Source organism: Calidris pugnax, unplaced genomic scaffold (genome assembly GCF_001431845.1).
Source record: "Calidris pugnax isolate Ruff unplaced genomic scaffold, ASM143184v1 scaffold113, whole genome shotgun sequence".
Classification (NCBI taxonomy): domain Eukaryota; kingdom Metazoa; phylum Chordata; class Aves; order Charadriiformes; family Scolopacidae; genus Calidris; species Calidris pugnax.
Window position 1 is genome coordinate 1,795,534 of NW_015090879.1, and position 19,410 is coordinate 1,814,943.

Consider the following 19,410-nt stretch of genomic DNA (forward strand, 5'->3'; position numbering starts at 1 on the left):
GGAAAAAAATGGGACACCCCCCCCAAAAAAAAACCCCAATTTGTGGGTGTCATAAGCGGAGGGGGCAAAGGGAGGGGGGGCTCTGGGTGGCCGCGGTGGCCCGGGCAGGGACGGGGGCAGCCGGTAACGGGGCAGACCCCGCAGGGATTTCCTTCTCCCGGCTGCGGGGAGCCCCGGGGGGGGCGCGGGAGGTGGCTGCCCCCCCCCCTTCCCCTTCATTTCATCCCCCCCCCCGGGACTGCGTCACCGCCTGCGCCATCGCCCTGCGCCGGGAGCCCGGGAACGGCCGCCCCGGATGGGGGAGAACCGGGGGGGGGCACCGACGTTGGTGGAATTCAAATGGAAATGTGGGTTTTTTTTTTTCTAAATGCCAATAAATCACGAAAGAAGCAGGAATCTGGAGGCACAGGCCTGCACCGGCTGCTCCCGGTTTACCGGAGGGGGGGTAAATTACCGGCCCGGGGGGGGACACACGCTGTTTTTACCCCATCTCTGCGGGGGGAAACCGCAGCGAGAGCAGCCCCGGGGGTTGGAGCTTCTCCCTGCCCCGGGGGGGGACACACAGCTTCGGGCCGGGGCAGGCTCCAGCCCTTCCCGTCCCAGAAAGTCCCCTGGGGGGGGGAAAAACGATTAAAATGATAATTAAAAAGACCAAAATGTGCCGAACATTTTGTGCCCCAGGGAGGGCTTGGGGCTTCCCTGCGCTGGTGTTACCCCAGGGAGCCTTTGGCACTGCTCCCCCGGGGACACACACACCCCCAAAATCCTCTTCTTTTGGCTGAAAAAAATCGGTGGCTCCTTTCTCCAGCCCCACCAGGGAGCAGAGGCCGCTCAGGGCCGGGCCAGAGGTTGGGTTTTTTTGTGCAAACATTGCAAAAGCATTTCCCCGGGTGTTTGCCTGCCCCAAGGGACACTGAGGGGCACCTGGGCACTGTCCTGCCCGGGGTCACACCACCCACCCTGACCCCAAACCCCGGCTCAGAGCCCCCCAGGGCAGAGGGGCACCACAGCAGGTCAATAAATCCCTCTCAGCTTCCATGTGGTACCTCATATCCGCACCCAGGCCCTGATTATTTTAATTACAGGCACTCCTGAAACCTTTGGCAGAACCAGGAAAGCCTCTGTGCCAGGCACCCACCTCCTGAGAAGGGCCAACACCAAAAATGAGGAGGAACAGGAGGGCTTTTTGCCATTCCTCAAAAAAAATCCCATTTCAACACAGAAAGCAAAGCAGGGTTTGTGACAAAGGAGGTGGAGGAGGAAGTTGAGCACTGGGAAGGCTGGAATCACATCCAGGCTGGAACAGTTTCACAGAGGGAGCAGCCCATGCTGCAACGGTGGTAAAGAAATTAGGCCAAGTTACTGGAAAATAACAGAATTGGAGGGGAAAAAAAAAAGCTGTGTAATCCTGCAGGAGCTGGGACAAAGGCACCAAAGCCAGTCCCTGAGGAACCACAACACCTTTCCAACACCAGCACCTCCAGCTGCCCAGGGGTACAACCAGCCTCAAACCAGAGCGTTTGAACTACGAGGGGAAGCCCATGGCACAGCCACAGCAAAAAACCAAAACTGTGTTTGGTATTTGTCAGGTTTTACTGGTTACAGGGGTTCTCCCCCCCTGCCTGTGGTGGTGCAGAGGGGACACAAGGACCCGAGCCCCCCCAGCTTCCCTCCCACAGCCTTGGCAGCAGCGTCCCATCCACCCACACCTCCTCACGCCGAGCAACTGCTTACTCACTGAGCACACTCTGCAATAAAACACAAGTCATTTTGTAAAAAAAAAATTAAATATTTTATTTTTAAAAATGCTATGCTCCTGGCTCCTCTTCGCCGCGTTCAGACTTCAGCCTCTGCTGCAAGTGCAAAACACACAATGAGCAAGAACATCAAAGCCACCAGGTGTCCCAAGTCCCCAGACCAGACCTGAGATTCAATCCCCAGCATTCACATTTCCATCTGCTTCATACATCCCCAGGATGTATTTGTGTTTTACCTCCCCAGAAACAAGAGCAGCAGTGACAAATCACACTGAATTCAACAGGAATTCACCATCAGAATCTCACTTCAACACTGGTTCAGCTGGGGCTTCTCCAAGCTGGTACTTACCCACCACTCCCGAGTTAAGGTACTTTACCATGTTGCTCCTCACACAAGATTTTAAACACCTCACGTTCCCCCTCATAATTTTAGTGGTAAATTAGAGGGAAAATGTCATTAACTGCAGCTCTGCAAGTTCATTTATTTCCCTGAATCGCTACCTGCTCATGCTCTTGTATTTGCTAATTCATCTTCCAGGTTATTTTGAAAGTTGAATGTTCATTAAAGCATTTCAGAAAAGTAGCTTTTAAACAACTGTTAGTTGGACTAATATTTGAGAAGCAACTGTTCTATTGTTCCCCTTTTGCTTTGCTGACAGTCACCCCCCCCCGTTCACTGGAGCCTGAATGCAGAAACGGTTATTTCTTGTTGGACCCCCCACAGCATTCAGAGGAGAGAGTTTATTTCATGCTGCAGGGGCTGAAAAGCCTCAAACAACGGTTATTTCTTGGCTCTACAAAAGAAAGATTCACAAGTTTTATATGAAACTGAGATTAAACACAGGCAAACTTGAGGCAAGAAGCACACAATACATCACAGGAGCGCTCTCCCAGCAGCGTAAGGACACCAGCCCCTCACCTGCTCAACTTGTCCCTTGGTCCCTCCACACGCCCCTGGGCACCGTGCTGGATGTGCTCATGCTCAGCTTCTCGACTGCAAAAACATCCACAAGTTAGACTCACCATGATTTTGAAACCTTTTGTACAGACCCACATCTAAAAAACTATTTTTAACCACTGTCTCCACGATACCAAGCCCTGCTGGAGCCAACCGCGGGCTCTCAGTTCTTCCCCACACATTTCACACACCCCCATTTCCCAATATTCTCCTATTTCCCAATATTCCCCAATTCCCAGGTACCCAGTGACTGAACACTAAGTGTCCAGGAGCCTTTATTACTTCCCCCATTGAGAACAAGACTGAAGTGATGCTTACTTCCCGTGGATGAGCACTCCAGCTTCACTCAGCGTTCATCTTCACCTAAAGGATAACAACTGAAGTTATTAGAGTAATACGCAACAAATTCTGACCATTTCAAAGACTAACTTAAAAAAAATCAGGTTTTTAACATACATGGACTGATTAGTTATGAGGGGGAATTTAAGAATAAGGGGCAGAAATAGGCTAGCCTAAACACTTGTAAAGAGCTGAAGGAATCTGCAGGAAGTTGACTGAAGAACTGCATCTTGTCTGAGCACAAACCGTCAATCCCCAGCCTGCGTACGGTGAGGTCTGATTGCAGCCAGAGGTATACTATCCCTTATGTGAAGGCATTAACAATTTTGTCAAGCTGCTTCAGCTATTTTATTACCCTAATTTGCTGTCTCCTGCCCTGCTTCTTCCCCTTCGTGAAGGAGTGCCATGTCCCTGGACTGACTCCTAACAGCCCTGGGGGCAATAGTCCCACAAGTGCTTCAGGAGCCGGAGGAGGACCCTGGGGACCAGCTCTCAGTTGACTCTTTTCTGCTCAGCACCAGATTCTGCCCTTCTGAAGCCCCCCCCTTCACTAGAGCTATGAGGGCACGCTGCCCTGGGCAGCAGCGGGGGATGCAGCAGGACAAGGTTTTTCTGTGCACGCCTCTGGTTGGGAGGCAAATCCCACCATGGTCACGGTGGGATCTGACCAGGCAGGGCCAAGTTCAAGTTTAGTCTCAAACCCACCACCTGGGTTTTTAATCATGGCCCTCAGGAGCAGAAGTAGAATATGCACGTTTTGTTTTCTATGCCATAGCGACAAACACCATGCATAAGGGATACTATATCTTTGTGCATCCTTTTAACACTCCAGATTCGCTGAGAGGCACACTCCTCCCGTCCCTCCCCAGTTAGCTCTTCAGTACTGGTGTTCAGAAGCAACATTTAGAGAGATGGGGTGTTCACAGACCACTGCGGGATTGCACAGCCAAGTCCTAACGTGTCAATCATTATCTAGCAGCAATGACAGAGGTGGGAGAAGGCCAATCCTCCCTTTTTTTTTTTTGCCTTTTCCAGTAAGCAGCTATTTAACAGCCCCACTAGCTGGTATGGAGAGGAAAAAAAAAATCTCTGAAGCTAATTAGCTGATTCCAAACTTGCTAGTAGTGGAAGAAGCCAAGTAATTACCCAGAACAGCAGACTTTTAATGCATCCTTTCCAACATGCTGAGCCTCATTGAACATAATGGAACCAAACACTGGCCTTCCTGATCGTGTCACTGCAGCTGGCAATGATTAACAGAGACATGCAACCCCATTACTGCTCCAGTCCTAAAACTACTCACAGGCCTCAGTGTTTAGCTATGGGGAAAACTGCAAGCAAATCAACACTTTGTATGCTTAATGTTACAGTAAAGCCCCCATCCACGCTATGCTGTGCTCTCTCCTGACAGCACCAGTGTCTGGCTCCCAGGGCCAGCCAGGTACGCATATGTATTCTGACACCACACTTCTGAGCTTCAGATCAGCTTTTTGAGAAAAAGTGTATTTCACACACAGGTAAAACCAAGATGAAACACAATGCAAGCACTTTAAATGTCATTTCTTGTCCCCACTCGTTACAGGCTGACTCAGAGCAGACATGGCTGTTTGTGTTTAGGTTAGCTACCACACCGAGTTTCATCACTGCAGTCAGAGCTGGTATGAGACCCACGGTTCAGTCACCGGTTGCTTGCTCCAAGAGTGTCAAAAACCTGCTAGTTCAAGTACGTAGAACGAGGCAGATGTGCCAAAAACCCCTCCAACGACACTCCTGCAGGTCAAGTCAAGTATCCAGAGCACATTGGAAAAACTAAGTCAGATCTGAGCATTGGTTTAAAGATTCATAATCCAGTGTTGCTACATGACAGTATGCATACTGCCGTCAGTTTTGCTACTCAATTCTAGTCACAGGTAAGACTAAGCCATCACAAAAAGCCAAAGTGACTTGGTGACAAGCCGTGTCACTGCTTGACTCGCTGGAGCTCGGGTACACTCACTGGGGTGTAACCAAAGACCTGCTGGTATGATCTTAAGGTGCAGCTGCTACTGAAGCTTTCAGTGGAACAGAGAGAGCTACAGCAGAGGGCAGGGCTGTCGAGCAGATCCCCTGGTCACCAGCAAGAGTCTTGCCTGGAAGGTAACACAGAAGGGTTTCAAAATGTGACAATAATACCAGGAACAAGTATGCAAAGCAGAACTTTGCAGAACAAGCGGGAAAACACATTACACCACCTCCAAAATAAACTGAACATCAGACAAGAGCTAGATCATGTGCTGGAACAAGGGACCCTGCAATTCAGGTTCAAGAGCTAATGCAAAAGAGCTGGAGATGAGCGTGTCTGGATGTCTGCAAGTGTGAGCATGTTAATCCTGAAACACTACATTCAGTATTTCTAGTAATGAAGACTTTAGAATTGCATCCCCAAGACTGATGAAAAATGAAATTGAGCATTACACTACCAAGATGACTCTACGAGGCAGAAATACAGAATCTCATCACTGTCAATTAAAGGCAGAGGAATGTATTACGCTTGTCAATCAAAGACTAAAATAAAGACAAATGAGATGTCCAATAAGCTCTGTGAAACTACTCACGGGGATATCCATCCAAGCACTCATTTGTATGTCCTCAAAAATACTCCAAATCAGTCTCAAGGCTGCCTGTATCAGCAAATGACTTATCCCCAAGTGCACACAAGGCTAGAGCAGTGATTACTAACGCGTTTCCTGCTGAGCCAAGACTCTACAAAGGGATGTGCTGCAGATGGGCCACTTGGTCACTACAGAGAAGTTTCAGCAGTCCTTTTCTAGGCACTGAGAGCACCTCGTTCACTTGTTAAGTGAGTTAAAAGATCACAATCCCTCTTCCCCACAAAGCTCACTTAAGAACATCTTCGTTACGTTGGAACTAAGAAAAATCCACCCAGGCCGAGTCATATGCACAAAGGAATCGGGTCTGAAATTACTTATCTAAGAATCACAGCAAGTTGCTTATTGACTCTGAACAAAGACAAAGCTTAAAACCGAAAACCACGCAGCTTTGATGCAAGCTAAACATACAGGTATGGAGAGTGCTGCACTGTAATTCCACAGTCAGAAGTGTGATGTCAGAATACCCACAGTATAAGATTACATAGAAAGTCACCAAGTTTAGATGATATTGCTTGTTACCTACCTGGACGCAGTCGGCAATGAGAATCTTGGAGCAAGCAGGAATACTACATCCGGGTCCTAATGTCCATTGCCATTTGTGGTACTACGTTCCTCACAGTTATGAACTGCAGAAATGCTGGCTAAGTGCAGTTATGGAGCAGGCCACTAGTTTTAAGTGTAAATTGCAGTCTCAAACTCCAGCAAAAACTTGCTGCCACAGTAAATGGTTGCCAAGGAGAAGCCAAGAATTTTTTTTTCTACCACAAAAATACCACAAAATCTCAAAAGCAGTTTCAGTTTCTCATCAGCTGTATAAATGATTAGTGTAATGTGTCTACACCAGAAGATAAAGATTATTCTGTATTCATTTATGAGAAAGCGTGAAGATATATGTACAGCGATACCAGTTTCTACATGCTGCAGTTTTTAGAAATCTAAGTGTCAAAATAGGCTGAATTTTGATAAAGCGAGCTAAATTGCAACAGCCAATGTCCTGCAAGTCCAGTACAAAAAATGTGTTATGTGATCCAGACCATCCAAAACCAGGTCTGACCAACAAAGCACTTTTCTAAGTGGTTTTAAAGGTTCAATTATATATCAATCTGATTTTATGAAAAAAAGTCCAAAACCTCATAGGAACAGATCAAACAAACATTAACTTTCTCGCCTCCCACATGTATCAGATTTTCAAGTTGACATGTTTGCCAGCTTTTAAGACACCACCTTTAAAAAGTCTTGAGAAGAAGTTGGCTAGTTAATTGTACGCCTGTTTAATACATGCAACTCAAAGCAGAACTTATTTTAGAAATTCTGCTTATGCAGCTACAACAAGGCTACATTTAACCAAACTTTCAGAGGTATTTTGAAAACTGCCAAATCTTTCAATGTATTTACTAGTCATGGTTTTGCAACTCAGCTATTTTTAATACCTAGCAACGGTAGCTTACGTACAAAACAGGGGTACCAAAAAACCACCTCTGTAAGGTACAAGGACATCAGCATCCTTCACTCTTCCAAGTTACAGAACTACAAAAGAACATACTTTAGGATATGCACCAGCATCTCTTTAATAAAGAATGACATGTAATCTGAAAAATAAACTGAAAAAATTAATTTAATGTTTATGATCAGAATTCCCCATCTCAGACACCTTCACCTTTTGTGGGTGTCCCACGAACACCCTCCAGAAAACATAGGCATTATTTTATACTACTTCAACAAAGCAAATTGCATCGGTACTGCTGATTTTTAAACTAAGTATCCAATAAAAGTACTCCCACCTACTTGGCCTGCAGTTTAGGAACCGCCAATTCAGAATTTCCTGAAGAGCAATTCGTTGTTGTAACATATTATCAACCCCCAAACTTTTCTGGAAAAATAAAGCAGCATTCACCAAATAAGCTGAGTCGCTATTTAGTGCGCTTAATAGTCAAAGTCAGTGTTACCTGGTATCAGCATTTCACAACATGCCATTTTTTCATTTAAGGAGTAACAGCACTTAAGAGTACTTCAAGAGGGATCGTCTGCACTCTGAAATACTGCAATCTGACACTCAACTTTTAACCACAGAGAAAATTTAGCATAGAATTTAGAATTAGCCAATGCTTAGCACGAGGAATGGAAAGATCTTTGGAAGCTTAAAGCTACTCACAGAATGCTGGGTGCTCGGGGGATCCTGTGAAGCACAGCCAAACTAAGTTTACCTACTTTGTGCCAAGCAGGTTGACATATCCTGCATGAACACCAAGGTATTTTGCACTGGGAAGTCACGTTCCCAGCTTATCTGGTAGAGTGTAATAATAAACAGAGCAACTACCTTATCAGTGAGTCCAGAATGCTTTGAAAACTCTTCTGGGGCTTAATAAAATGAACAGCAAGCTAACGAATTCATCAAATCTTCTACAAAAGAACCTTAAAGGGAGTTTATTTGCACTGTGTAGTATTAACTATTAAACTCCAGATTCAGATACTACTTTTGATGCATTATCTCCAAACATCAATAATAAAAGAGCGATAACCATCATGCAAGCAAGCCAATTTCTGTATTTTACATACAGGTTTTTAGGATTTGCCCACCAGCTACACGATTGAAGAATAGTTCCTGCAGTCCCCATTATACAAATGATTGTATTCTCAACTATGCAGATTAGTCCACCCAATTAGCATGAGGACATAAGCAAGTTAACCTTAATCACTCAAGTAACACTTCTGGTCTTTTTGCCAAGCAATTTCAGGTGAGGATACAATACGGAGCAAGGCCAGATCCTGTAATCTCAGACAGCTTAAGAGCATATAAATATCACATTAACAATCCTTTAGTTAGGAAGTCAGCCAATACAAGTCATTCTATCAATTTATTTTAAAATAACCATTGCTAGTCTTCTGCTTAAAGTCTTTAAAAGATTCCAAGCAGTAACTGCCAAGGTGGTGCTACCATCCCACCACCCGTTATCCGTAGCTAAAAGATGCAGTTGGTTACGCACTGCACTGCTCGCAGCGTAGCTTCAATTAGTGTATCTTACAGCACTTGCAAGATTTGCTTTCTTATTGCAGCACAATTAATGCTCAAAAAAAATCTGCACTTACTGGCAAGTTAGGCTACTATTTGACCCAATCTTTAGCTAGAGGCATTACGGGAAGAGATCTCTCTCTCTTCACTGCAGCTCCACACCCTGGTCTAGTCCGACCTCTACTCCAGGCTCTCGCTTTACTGCGGAAGGTGTGGGATTCAGCCTCGTTTGTTTAACCACGAATGGCAAGAAGAGTTACTACATTGAGTTTTCTATTTATTTGAAGCACAGTAAAAAAAAGTTGGTACACTTTGGGAATTCAGTGGCACAAGGTACACTGCCATCAAGTTAGGGACGTTATACATCAAAAAAACAGCTAAATTTGTTTTGAAACACTGCATTACATAATTAAATTGTACTCGCCCAAACAGACCACTTACAAATATTAGGTCAGTAAGTTTCTAACATCCATAAAAACGTAGCTTTCTTACTAAAATGCAAGAATTAAAAAGTTGGTGTCTAAACAAGACAGACAAAAAACAAACTGGAATGAAACTACAGGTCACATCTAAAATCGGGGCTTTTTGTTTGGGCCTTCATATTCTTCTCTCCCTCTACCATATCCTGTCGGTGTTCCAGGCCCCATTCCTCTAGGGCCCTGGCCACCCACCGGCCCCGCACCTCCCTGCCCAAAGCGTTCAGGACGCTATTGGAACAGAATTAACAGTTCATTATATGTAGTTGATGTCCATGTGTGTTAAGTATATATTTTTAGAAGGTTCCGCAGTCAAGGTTCGTCGATACAATCACCATTGAGCCGATCCACAGGTACCGGGAACATAGAAAGGAAAAAAGGGTAATTTAAAAATTAGTTTATTGTAATACATGCCTTGAGGTATGTTCCCACTTGATGCATTCTCATACATCTGTTACAAAGAACAGATCCTCCCTGCAGTGCTAGAAATGTAAGCATTAGTGCAGATGTGAATTAACAACTTTTCCAAATGAGCTCTAGCAATTTTCAACCAAGTTAATGCAAATAGCTCGCAAACTTCTCACCTTTAGTGCAATAAAAGCTTAGATTGCATCACTGTCATTTCCAAATCAGCCTAGCCAGAGAACCAATCTTCAGGTCACTGAAGTACAAGCTGACATTTGTCAAATGTCACTGTAAACAGAATGCCTACTCACCAGTGAATGGCATGTGCTGCAATAGAGACCATGTGCTTTTCAAGATGGGGTTAAGACTACGGTCTGCTGACTAAACTGCAGAGGCCTTAGGCAGTAACCAAACCTGAGTGTGAGCACTACTGGATTGCAAGAAGAAAAAAAAAATGTGAAAAAAAAAAACTAATGACCAGTGATTTACCTAACCAACGCAATTGCTCGATCAAAAGACTTGCATTTGTTAAAATCCCAAGTACTCCAGAACTGCTGCTGTATAATATGCAAAACGTGTTCAAAGAGCTACAATTCAGTGTTTCCAGTTAGAGCTATGCACAAGGGGTCAGCATCTCCCTTCCCACCCCACCTTCACCACAGGCTCTTGGAAAATTCACAGCTTCACAGCGTTGAAAGGTTTCACACCAAGATGTAAAAGCTAAAAAAACCCTGCAATAAAGCAGAGACTTCAGGTATTTTCACTAGCACCTCTAGCTGCACGTACTTCATTCAGTTACTGATTCAGCAGGTGTGGTCAGCATTCAATCTAGAGAACTGACAAATTGGGAAGTCAAAGATAGCTTTAAACTTTCATTTCAAGCAAGTTTTCTGCTACTGAGTAACAGACCAATGGTAGGTTGCTTGTTACAAAAAGGTATCTGCAACTGAAAATTCACACTTCCAAGTTCTTGACTTCTGAAGGTTAGTTTCAATCCTTCCAAGAAAGGAATTTCAGAAAGATTACATAGGTCCTTTCTGCCTAATCCACGGCAGCTTAAGCTCATCTTCAATTCTGTTTAAAAGGTATCAGCCCAGTCACTGTGACAGCACTGTGTGGCAGAGGTCCCCATCCTAAGAAACTCAAGGCAGTTAAACCATCTGACTGTCACACCTTTTGACCAGATCACATTTTCAAGTATAACACAAGTTCAGCATGCACCCGGACCGGGATTTTCAGGAGAAAAATGTACACAGCATTCACCACAGAGTGCCTAGCTGGGCACGGGAAACTCAGGAACTGCTCAAATATCAGTAGATTAGATAGATACATTAAGGCCAACGGCACTGTCTACTGAATCAATGATGCTCTGAGAAGTTATTCCAAAGATATGGTTCCCCCAAAAAATAACGGAAGATACCTGAGAAGCTACTCTGGTAGCTCACCACGTTAAGCCAGAGCCCTAAACCCACCCAAAAATCATTTACTTCAGCTTGTGATACAGAGTGTACACCCTTTCAGGAGGGTGAAAGTGAAAGCACACTAATATTGCCACCTAAGCCAACATCTCTTTCCATCCGACCCATTAAGCATTTCTTTAATCTACATCCATATTGGTTCAGTGTGCTAACACCAAGCAGGCTCAACGCCCATTCACACGTATAGTGTGCCAAAAATAGTACAGTTTGGAAACATACCTCGGGAAGTGAGATATGCCATAGCTTTAACAAATTCTACCTACATAGTCATGCCCAACACAGGAAAAGAAGAACGGGCTCATTCCTCTGTGAGATAGGAATCACAAAATGGCTACAGTCAAGGATCACTGGAATATGTTTAAGCTAAAAAACAGCATTTCTGCTCTTCTATGGCAAACATCAGCATACAGAGTAAGTGATATGCTGTTCACCACTGATTACTTAAGTTAATCTGCTGCTTAAATAGACATGAGCGCAGATTTTTGAATTAACAGCATACCCATACCAACATGCATCAATCCTAACTAGGCTTGGAAGGGCCAAAATAAACGCAGTGTTACACGTTGGAAAGGAGAACAAAAATCTCTCCTGTCCATAAGCACAGAATATCAAATTACTTACTGAAAAGCTGCTACAGATGTACATGAATTATGAAATTTGTCAGATCCTCTAGAATTTATTGGAAAAAAAATCCTTCCAAGCCTAACAGTGACGCACAATTTCCAAAGTCCAATAAAGTCAGAGTTAATTGCAAATATGCTTGAGAGCACATTTGAATTTACTTACAAACAACTTCCGACTGTGTAAGCTACCGTAATGGTTAAGAACTGATCTAGCACTACGGACTGCCACACTAGTCTGAGTGTTCAACACCTGACAGGAGAGTCAGCAGTTCACAGTGGAATGTCCACAACCATCCCAACACTGGCAGAGAACTCAGATCCCAACCACGACATCTCCCTCGTGCTGAACGAGAGCCCCCACGGGATACGTTACCATGTCACTTCCCATCATAGACCCACTCATGGCTGCTTGGCCAACTCCTGGATTAGCTTCATAACCTATGCCGCCACCACCTCCCAGAGGTGGGAATTTCTGGGCTGCAGAAGCATAAGGATCTAAGGAAGAGAAATATATAATCATATTCTGACCATTTCTAAGTTAACCACATAAAGTCATTATTTAAAAATTCTTTACCTCCCATGTTCATTGTGGTGGCACCACCCATCCTCATGTCTCTCTCCCGCTGCGTAGAAGAAACAAATTTTAGCACTGAGAATAAACTACTGAAATCCATACCTTTCAGGAGATAAAGCACAAGAAAACCCAACTATGACCATCTCACCTACACAAAGACATTGCATTATCTAACCTAAAGGAAGCAAAATGCATCAATCTCAAAAATACATCCAAGAAATTCCTGAATATTTTAACGTATCCACAAAACATCATGATTTCACTTACGGGATCCATGTAACCCATTCTACTATAATTCTCTTCCCTCTGTCTTCTCATTTGTTCTTCCATCTCCCGCTGGCGGATCATCATCTCCTCCTCCCGCCGGCGACGCTCCTCCTCCTGCCTGAGCACCCCAAAGCAGACCGTTAGAGCTGGGCATGGCAACACACACAACACTGCTCACCAACAGCACTTGCTGCAGCAATTTAAAAGGCACTAAATAATTACACTTAAGCAAAAAAAAAAAAACCAAAGATCATATTCAAACACTCAAGGAGAAACTTACACTGCAGTTCAATTTCTCATACACAAACTGAAGCAGCAATGGTGTTTCTTGAAAAATAAAAACTTTCATGTAAGTCACTTAAAAAAAAAAACCAAAACAAATACAACATTGAGAAAATCCCATGAAAGCCAAACCAACCTCAGCTGAATTTCCTTGCGTTTCTGCATTTCTTGGTTATGGAGCTCCTCCATACGTCTCAGCTCTTCCTGACGCCTCATAAGGTCTGCAGAAATGAAGCTTGTCAGCAGCTTTTTCACAGATTTGTGTCAGATTCGAATTAGCTCAGCCTTGTCTGCACTACAGCAGACAGCTGCCTCCTGAGCATCACTATTTGTAACACTTCATTTAAATAAAAACTGAAAAACTACCAGTTGCTCTTTAAGCCTGAAATTCTCAAGTTAGTAGTAAGAAGCATTCATTTATTCACCAAACCATTCAACTGCTGTACATTTAAGGCAGCATTTAAAGCAAAAAGAGGATACAGAATTCAGAGCCAATTACCTTGACGCAAGAGGTTTGCCTGATGCTCGTGATAAGCATCTTCCATCTCACTTTCAAGTTTGTCCTTGGCATCTTTCATGTTTTTTGCCACTTGCTCTCTCTGCTGTTTTTCCATTTCATCTAAAGATTTCCACCTCTGGGAATATTCAAATTCAAAACTGCCAGGCTGAGCAAAGCGGGGAGGAGTCTCTCTCTCCCTGCGGAAAGGAAGAGGCTCATTCAAACTGGGTAAAGCTGGGAGCTGAAGGTCAATAAAAGATCACAAACAGAATTACCAGGGAACATCAAAGGAGCCCTGAAAATACCTCACAACTACGTGATAGAAAAGTTGCTGTGAGGCAATGCTGAGAACAGCACAGCATTTTACACTCTTCAAGTGAAGCATTTAATGTAAATAAATTCTGTGACTACTGCAGCAAATATGGAGACTCCTGCACTATCACATCCAAGCAAATCTTCCCGCTTACAGTTCTACTGCACATTTGTCTTGTTCTGACCTTCTGCCTTAGACACTCCACTGCCAGCAACAAAACCCTCAAACCAGACAGGCCTTTGCCAGAGTAGCTACAGCTCCTCCAAACAACAGTGTATGGAGAGACGGGTTTCAGCAGTGCCAACTTAACCAAAGCACTGTGTCAAAGGCATGAAATAACTTAAATAATTTTCAAAATGCCTGAGGGCCTGAGTCTATTTTGTCATATAAAGAAAACTGGAGTCTAAAATTCAGTAATTAATGCAAAAAAACTAGGGAAGTTCAAAAGCTTTCCCTACATTAGCAATGTAAAGTATTTCAACATTTTAGGAACACTACATTAATCTACACTATTTTCAAAGACACTGCCTTTAAACTGTTAATAGTTGTTAATCAAAGTAATTTTGCACGCTTTCTCATACAAACAAGATTGACTGACCACCAGACAAACTTGTATGGAGAGACGGGTTTCAGCAGTGCCAACTTAACCAAAGCACTGTGTCAAAGGCATGAAATAACTTAAATAATTTTCAAAATGCCTGAGGGCCTGAGTCTATTTTGTCATATAAAGAAACTGGTGTCTAAAATTCAGTAATTAATGCAACAAAACTAGGGAAGTTCAAAAGCTTTCCATACATTTGCAATGTAAAGTATTTCAACATTTTAGGAACACTACATTAATCTACACTATTTTCAAAGACACTGCCTTTAAACTGTTAATAGTTGTTAATCAAAGTAATTTTGCACGCTTTCTCATACAAACAAGATTGACTGACCACCAGACAAACTACTACCAAAAAACCCCCAAGAACCAAAAGTACTCATCAAAATTCAAAGCCTGTTTCTGAAAAATTACCCCACCGCCTTCACAATACCACATCATCATCTATATACTCTTTATACCAAAAAAGATAGTGCCTACTTTTGATACATTGGATTCTTCTGAGCAAGCTTTTCTGGAAGACCATCTTCATCATCCAGTTGTTCCAACGGTTCCACAATAACTGGCCTAGGAGTGCTGAACACAAAAACACCCACTTTACTCCCCCATAAGAACCTCCACTCTGAAAAACTCTTAAGCTGATGATTTTATTCAGCTTAAACCTAGAAACCCTAAGCACCAAAATACTTACGTTGTCAACAAAAACACTCCTTCAGTACACCGTTCAAATGCTTTTCTCGCAGCTGGCTTTGATGCAAACTCAACAATGCCTTTTCCTGTTGATCTACCTCTATCATCTACAATCACAACAGCTCTTTCCACTGGACCAAACTGGGAAAAAGCTTCCTCCAGCAACTCGTTGGACACATAGGGTGAAAGATTGCGCACCGAAAGAGCAGCAGCGTGTGTGGCAAACCGAACCCGGAGCTGTCGGCCCCTCATGGGGGTATCATCCAGTTCTGCCTTCGCAATTTCTGCAAGAGCTCTGGATTCCTGAGGAAATTTTAAGATCCAGATTTAGAAAAATCAATCTGTAAACTACCGTTTCGTAAGAATTAAACGGATGGACGTTTAATACAAAAAACCTACCAATTTAATGAATCCAAAGCCCTTCCCCTTGTTGATAAAAACCTCTCCTGGCTCCCCATATTTGGCGAACAGTCTTTTAAAGTCTTCATCTGTTATATCAGCAGGCAAATTCCCAACAAACAAACGGCAACGCTGAGTATAGGTCTTCTCCCCGGGTCGCCTCAGCAGAGAGAGGTTTGCTTTAAATCCCTACAAAGAAGGAGACCAGTTCGAGCCATCGCCGCCTGCACCTCCCCCGGGCTTCGGCCCTGAGCGCCCCCAGGGCACCGCGAGCGAATACAAACCCAGGCCGCCACAGACCCCTCCAGGCCGCAGTCGGGAGCTGCCTGGGCACCTAGGGAACACGCACATCACATTTCGGGTGCCCGCAGCCCTCCCGCGCTCGCCACCGCCGCCGTTCCCCTCGCCTCGCCCGGGCTCCCCCCCGGCCCCCGCGCTCCTCCCCTCAAGATGGCGGCGCGGGCGCGCGGAGCCGCCGTCCCCGGCCGCCGCCATCTTGTGGCTCGGGGAGGGGGATGTGGGGGGGCCCGACGGTGACTCACCTCGTCCGAGAGCTTGTCGCCGCCGCCGCCGGCCGAGCCCTGCTGCGAGGAGAGGCTCTGCTGTCCCTGGTGCTGCTGCCCGCGGCCCCGAGGCTCTCCGCCCGGCCCGCCGCGGTGTCCCGGCCCGCCTTTGTGCGGCCCGCCGGGCCCCTGCTGAGGGCCGCCCGGTCCCTTGGGCCCGCCGCTGGGCGACTGTCCTTGTCCTTTCTTAGGGCCGCCGGCCGGGGTAGGGCTGGGGCTCGGCTTGGGCTGCGGCTGTCCCCCCGGGCCGGAGGGAGTCGAGGAGGGCGTCGACACCGGGGGCTGCTGCTGCGGCGTCTGCCCCGCGGGCAGCGCTGACGGCGGAGGCGCTCCCGGGCCGGCCTGGGTGCCGGCAGGCCCCGCCGTAGTGGCGGCGGCTGAAGAGGACGAAGAAGGCGGCGCAGAGGTCGAGGCGGGCGGCTTCGGAGGTTCGGGCTTCGGGCCTCCGCCCGGCGGGCCGCCCGGGCCTTGCGGGCCGCCCCCCATGGGGCCGCGGTTCTGGCCCATGCCCATGCCGGGCGGCGGAGAACGGAAATCGTGGTTGGGGCCGCCGCGGCCACCGCCGCCACCGCGCCGGTGGAAACCGCCTCCGCCGCCGCCACGGCTACGGAACCGATCCCGCGACATGGTGGTGGTGCAGGGAGCAGGAGGAAGAGGAGAGGTGCTCCGGCCGCAGCTGCTGCTCCTCAGAGCCCGCTGCTCAAAATGGCGACGAGCTGAACGGCCTCGCCGCCGCCTTTGTCCGCCCCTAATATAGTTTCCCCGCCCCCGGAAGCCACCCCCTCCTCCCCAATAGCCAATCACCGGCCTCAGCGGAGCGGACCGATAGGTGGAGCCACCAATAGCATGCCTCTATTCCGCTAACTCTTTGATCTCATTGGTAAGGAACCTGCCCTCTGCCGATTGGCTCATTTGACCGCCGACGTTCGCACGGGACGATCCGTTAACCTCCTGCGTGCTGATTGGGCAGTTTGATCGGCGGGAGGCGCAGTTTCGGAGGAGGCGCGGCTCGCCATTGGCTGCCCGGGCGGTCAGTCGGAGCCGGCGCGGGGCCTGGCGCAGGCCGCGGCTCCAGGGGGTCCGAGCGGCCGCTCACCCGCGGGGCCTCACCGCGCCCCCGGCAGAGCCGCCACAGGCTTCCGCTGGAAAAACGTCAAAGAAATAGATTTTCAAGTCAATACAGTCGGCCGCGTTCAGCAGGAGCGGCAGCCTTCGCTTCTGCGCTGAAAGCGAATTTGATATTAAAAAAAATTCCTATTTATTCACTCAAGGGAAGCACCAAAAGCGAACACTTGAGCTGAGGCCGGGCAATCCGCCATGGCCGAGCTCCCCGTGGGCACAGGCCTCTGTGCTCCCACTCTGCTGGCCGGCAGGCAGAGGTCAATCCCCCCCAAAATGTAAAAGGGCAGAAAAATAAAGCAGCTGTAAAAATCCCTCGGGGTTACGGTCACCGGATGCCACGCTCTGATACACAAAACCAGGCCCAAAGGCCGTGTCTGTAACGTCACCGGTTTCAGCGACGTGTCACGGGGACGGGATAACGTGAGCACAACGTGACAATAACGTGAGGGTGTTTACACTTTCACTTTTCCGGAGGGTTTCGCTCCCACGCCCCCCCCCCCCAGCCCCCCCCGACCTCTCACAGTCAGTTTCGGGCCCGAAAGACCAAACCCCGTGTGAAACCTGAGGCAGAGCCACCTGTTCTGCTTTATTTGCCCAGAAACCGTTAATTGCTGCGCTGCTGTGATTAAATATCATCAATCCGTCTCATCAATATTTGTGAAGCCGCGGGCAAAGGTGGATTTTATTCTGAACTAATCAATTTCCCTGTGGGTTTAGATTTTTTTTTTTTTTTAAAATAAAAATTTGCTAGGGAGGGATCTTTTCCCCAGGGCAGCGTCCTGCTGGCTGTGTGGCCTCGGCCACCTCCCACCGCAGCAGAATGGAAGCCCCAAGTTGTTTTAAAATGGATTCTCCCCGTGATGTCAGCCCCTCTCTCCGAGCAGTAAATGTTTCCACCACGAGGTGTCTCAGAGGTTAAAGTGCTGGAAGAAGAAATTTTGGGACCGGCTCCTACCGCTCACCAACCACCGGCGTCGCCTGGCTGCCCCAGGGGTACGGCTCTTCAGGAAGCAGCAAAAAAATAATGAGTGTAAAAGGCTTGTTTTCGCCTTTGTTGTGTCCTAAATAGAAGTGAACCGTATTTTAGGCAGCGATTAATTTTTAGCATCCTTTGAAAGAAATAAAGGAGTATAAATCTGCCCCCAGTCCTGCATAAATCTGTAAAAATTATTTCAAGTCCCCAAAGCAGCTTGGAATTTCCATGGATCGAGGCCGGGATATGATTACTGGGTTTGTAGCTGCAATGTGAGTATTTATCCTGGGCTTGAAATCAAAGAAACAGCAACGTGGCTCTTGAGGACTTGAAATAAAAATGACCTCTGGTAACAGTCACCTATTTTGTAAATATTCACACCAGGCAGCCGCTGTTCCCATACGAAAACAAACACTGGGGAAGAAAACTCGAGATGTTCTCCCCAGTATGTCCCAGTGCAAATAAACATTTCCTGAGTCTGGAAACTCCTGGTGACAACTGTGATAACATCTGAAGCAGTTCCTCATTCTCCAGAGTGATGTGGTTACTGGGGTGGTTGGCGCGTACACAGCGTGAATTTGGTTTAACGGGGGCTCTTGGGAGAAGCCAAAAAAAAAAAAAGAAAAAGGAGAGAAAACTCAAGACCTTTCCTGCCCCAAAATACTAATATCTACCGAAAAGACACCCCCAGTGTTACAATTTCAGAACGTTTTTCATACCATACAACCAATCTGCAAAAGTGAACTGAGGAGCAATCCACAACCAAAGAGAACAAGACCTGCAGCAGCCTCAGAGGAATGTTTGGAAGAGGGCATGGGGCTGACACTGAGGTGTCTGAAGTTCAGAATGTCTCAGCTGCCACGAGCGCAGGGAAATCCTCAGGTGGGAAGGACACGCATCTCAGCAGGCGGCTGATTTAGATCATTTTCCCCTAAACTGTTTCCTCCTCCTCTAAACAGAAATGAAAGCCTGAGAAGGAGAAATCTGCATCCTCTCTATAGTATTAATTGCAGATTGCAGGAGGAAAAAGCCGCATGTGTCCAACCTGCTAATTAAGACTAATTACCCCATGAGGTTCTGTAAGTGTCCCGTGTACAAACAGTAGAATTGCTGGAATCACAGGAACGTGTACCACTGCTAAAGCAGCAACTGAACGTGGTGAGGAGATGCCGCGTCTGCATTCCCTGGGCATTTCTGACCTAGAGGGGAACAGTTTAATGGCTGTTTGCACAAGTTCTAGTATGTCATAGAGCTAGAGATGCTCGGGAATGTTAAAAATCCACCAGCAGGAGCAGTGGACAGGGAGATGAAGGCACCCAGAAGGCGCAGACCGGTGTCCTTGCCCAGCTGCAGGATCCACTGGCCCAAGTGGAACCTGCCCAGCACAGCGGGGACTTCTGCAGAGCGCCTTCATTACCCTAGGGCTCAAC

General features: G+C 46.6%; 2 protein-coding genes across 5 annotated transcripts in view; both read right to left on the reverse strand.

The window, feature by feature from the left end:
* Positions 1-259, reverse strand: part of ZMYM6NB (ZMYM6 neighbor) — a 2,187-nt gene extending 1,928 nt beyond the window's left edge. The window contains exon 1 of the mRNA XM_014946451.1: positions 248-259. Within this exon, the coding sequence (XP_014801937.1) occupies positions 248-259 (12 nt within the window). The remainder of the gene's footprint in view (positions 1-247) is intronic.
* A 1,509-nt stretch (positions 260-1,768) lies between these two features.
* SFPQ (splicing factor proline/glutamine-rich) overlaps positions 1,769-19,410 on the reverse strand; it is a 21,490-nt gene continuing 3,848 nt past the window's right edge. The window contains exons 2-13 of one of the 4 annotated variants that reach the window (XR_001412538.1): positions 15,865-16,472; positions 15,323-15,511; positions 14,925-15,226; positions 14,714-14,809; positions 13,320-13,516; positions 12,957-13,041; positions 12,539-12,656; positions 12,272-12,320; positions 12,071-12,192; positions 3,034-3,078; positions 2,677-2,751; positions 1,769-1,850 (exon numbers count right to left, since the gene is read on the reverse strand). Coding sequence is in view for 2 of the 4 variants with exons in the window: in XM_014946532.1 (XP_014802018.1) it covers positions 9,285-9,422; positions 12,071-12,192; positions 12,272-12,320; positions 12,539-12,656; positions 12,957-13,041; positions 13,320-13,516; positions 14,714-14,809; positions 14,925-15,226; positions 15,323-15,511; positions 15,865-16,512 (1,944 nt within the window). In the remaining 2 variants the exon portion in view is untranslated. Of the gene's footprint in view, positions 1,854-2,676; positions 2,752-3,033; positions 3,079-7,248; positions 9,423-12,070; positions 12,193-12,271; positions 12,321-12,538; positions 12,657-12,956; positions 13,042-13,319; positions 13,517-14,713; positions 14,810-14,924; positions 15,227-15,322; positions 15,512-15,864; positions 16,616-19,410 lie in introns of those variants that run through there. The other 3 variants (XR_001412537.1, XM_014946534.1, XM_014946532.1) reach the window with 3 other exon arrangements.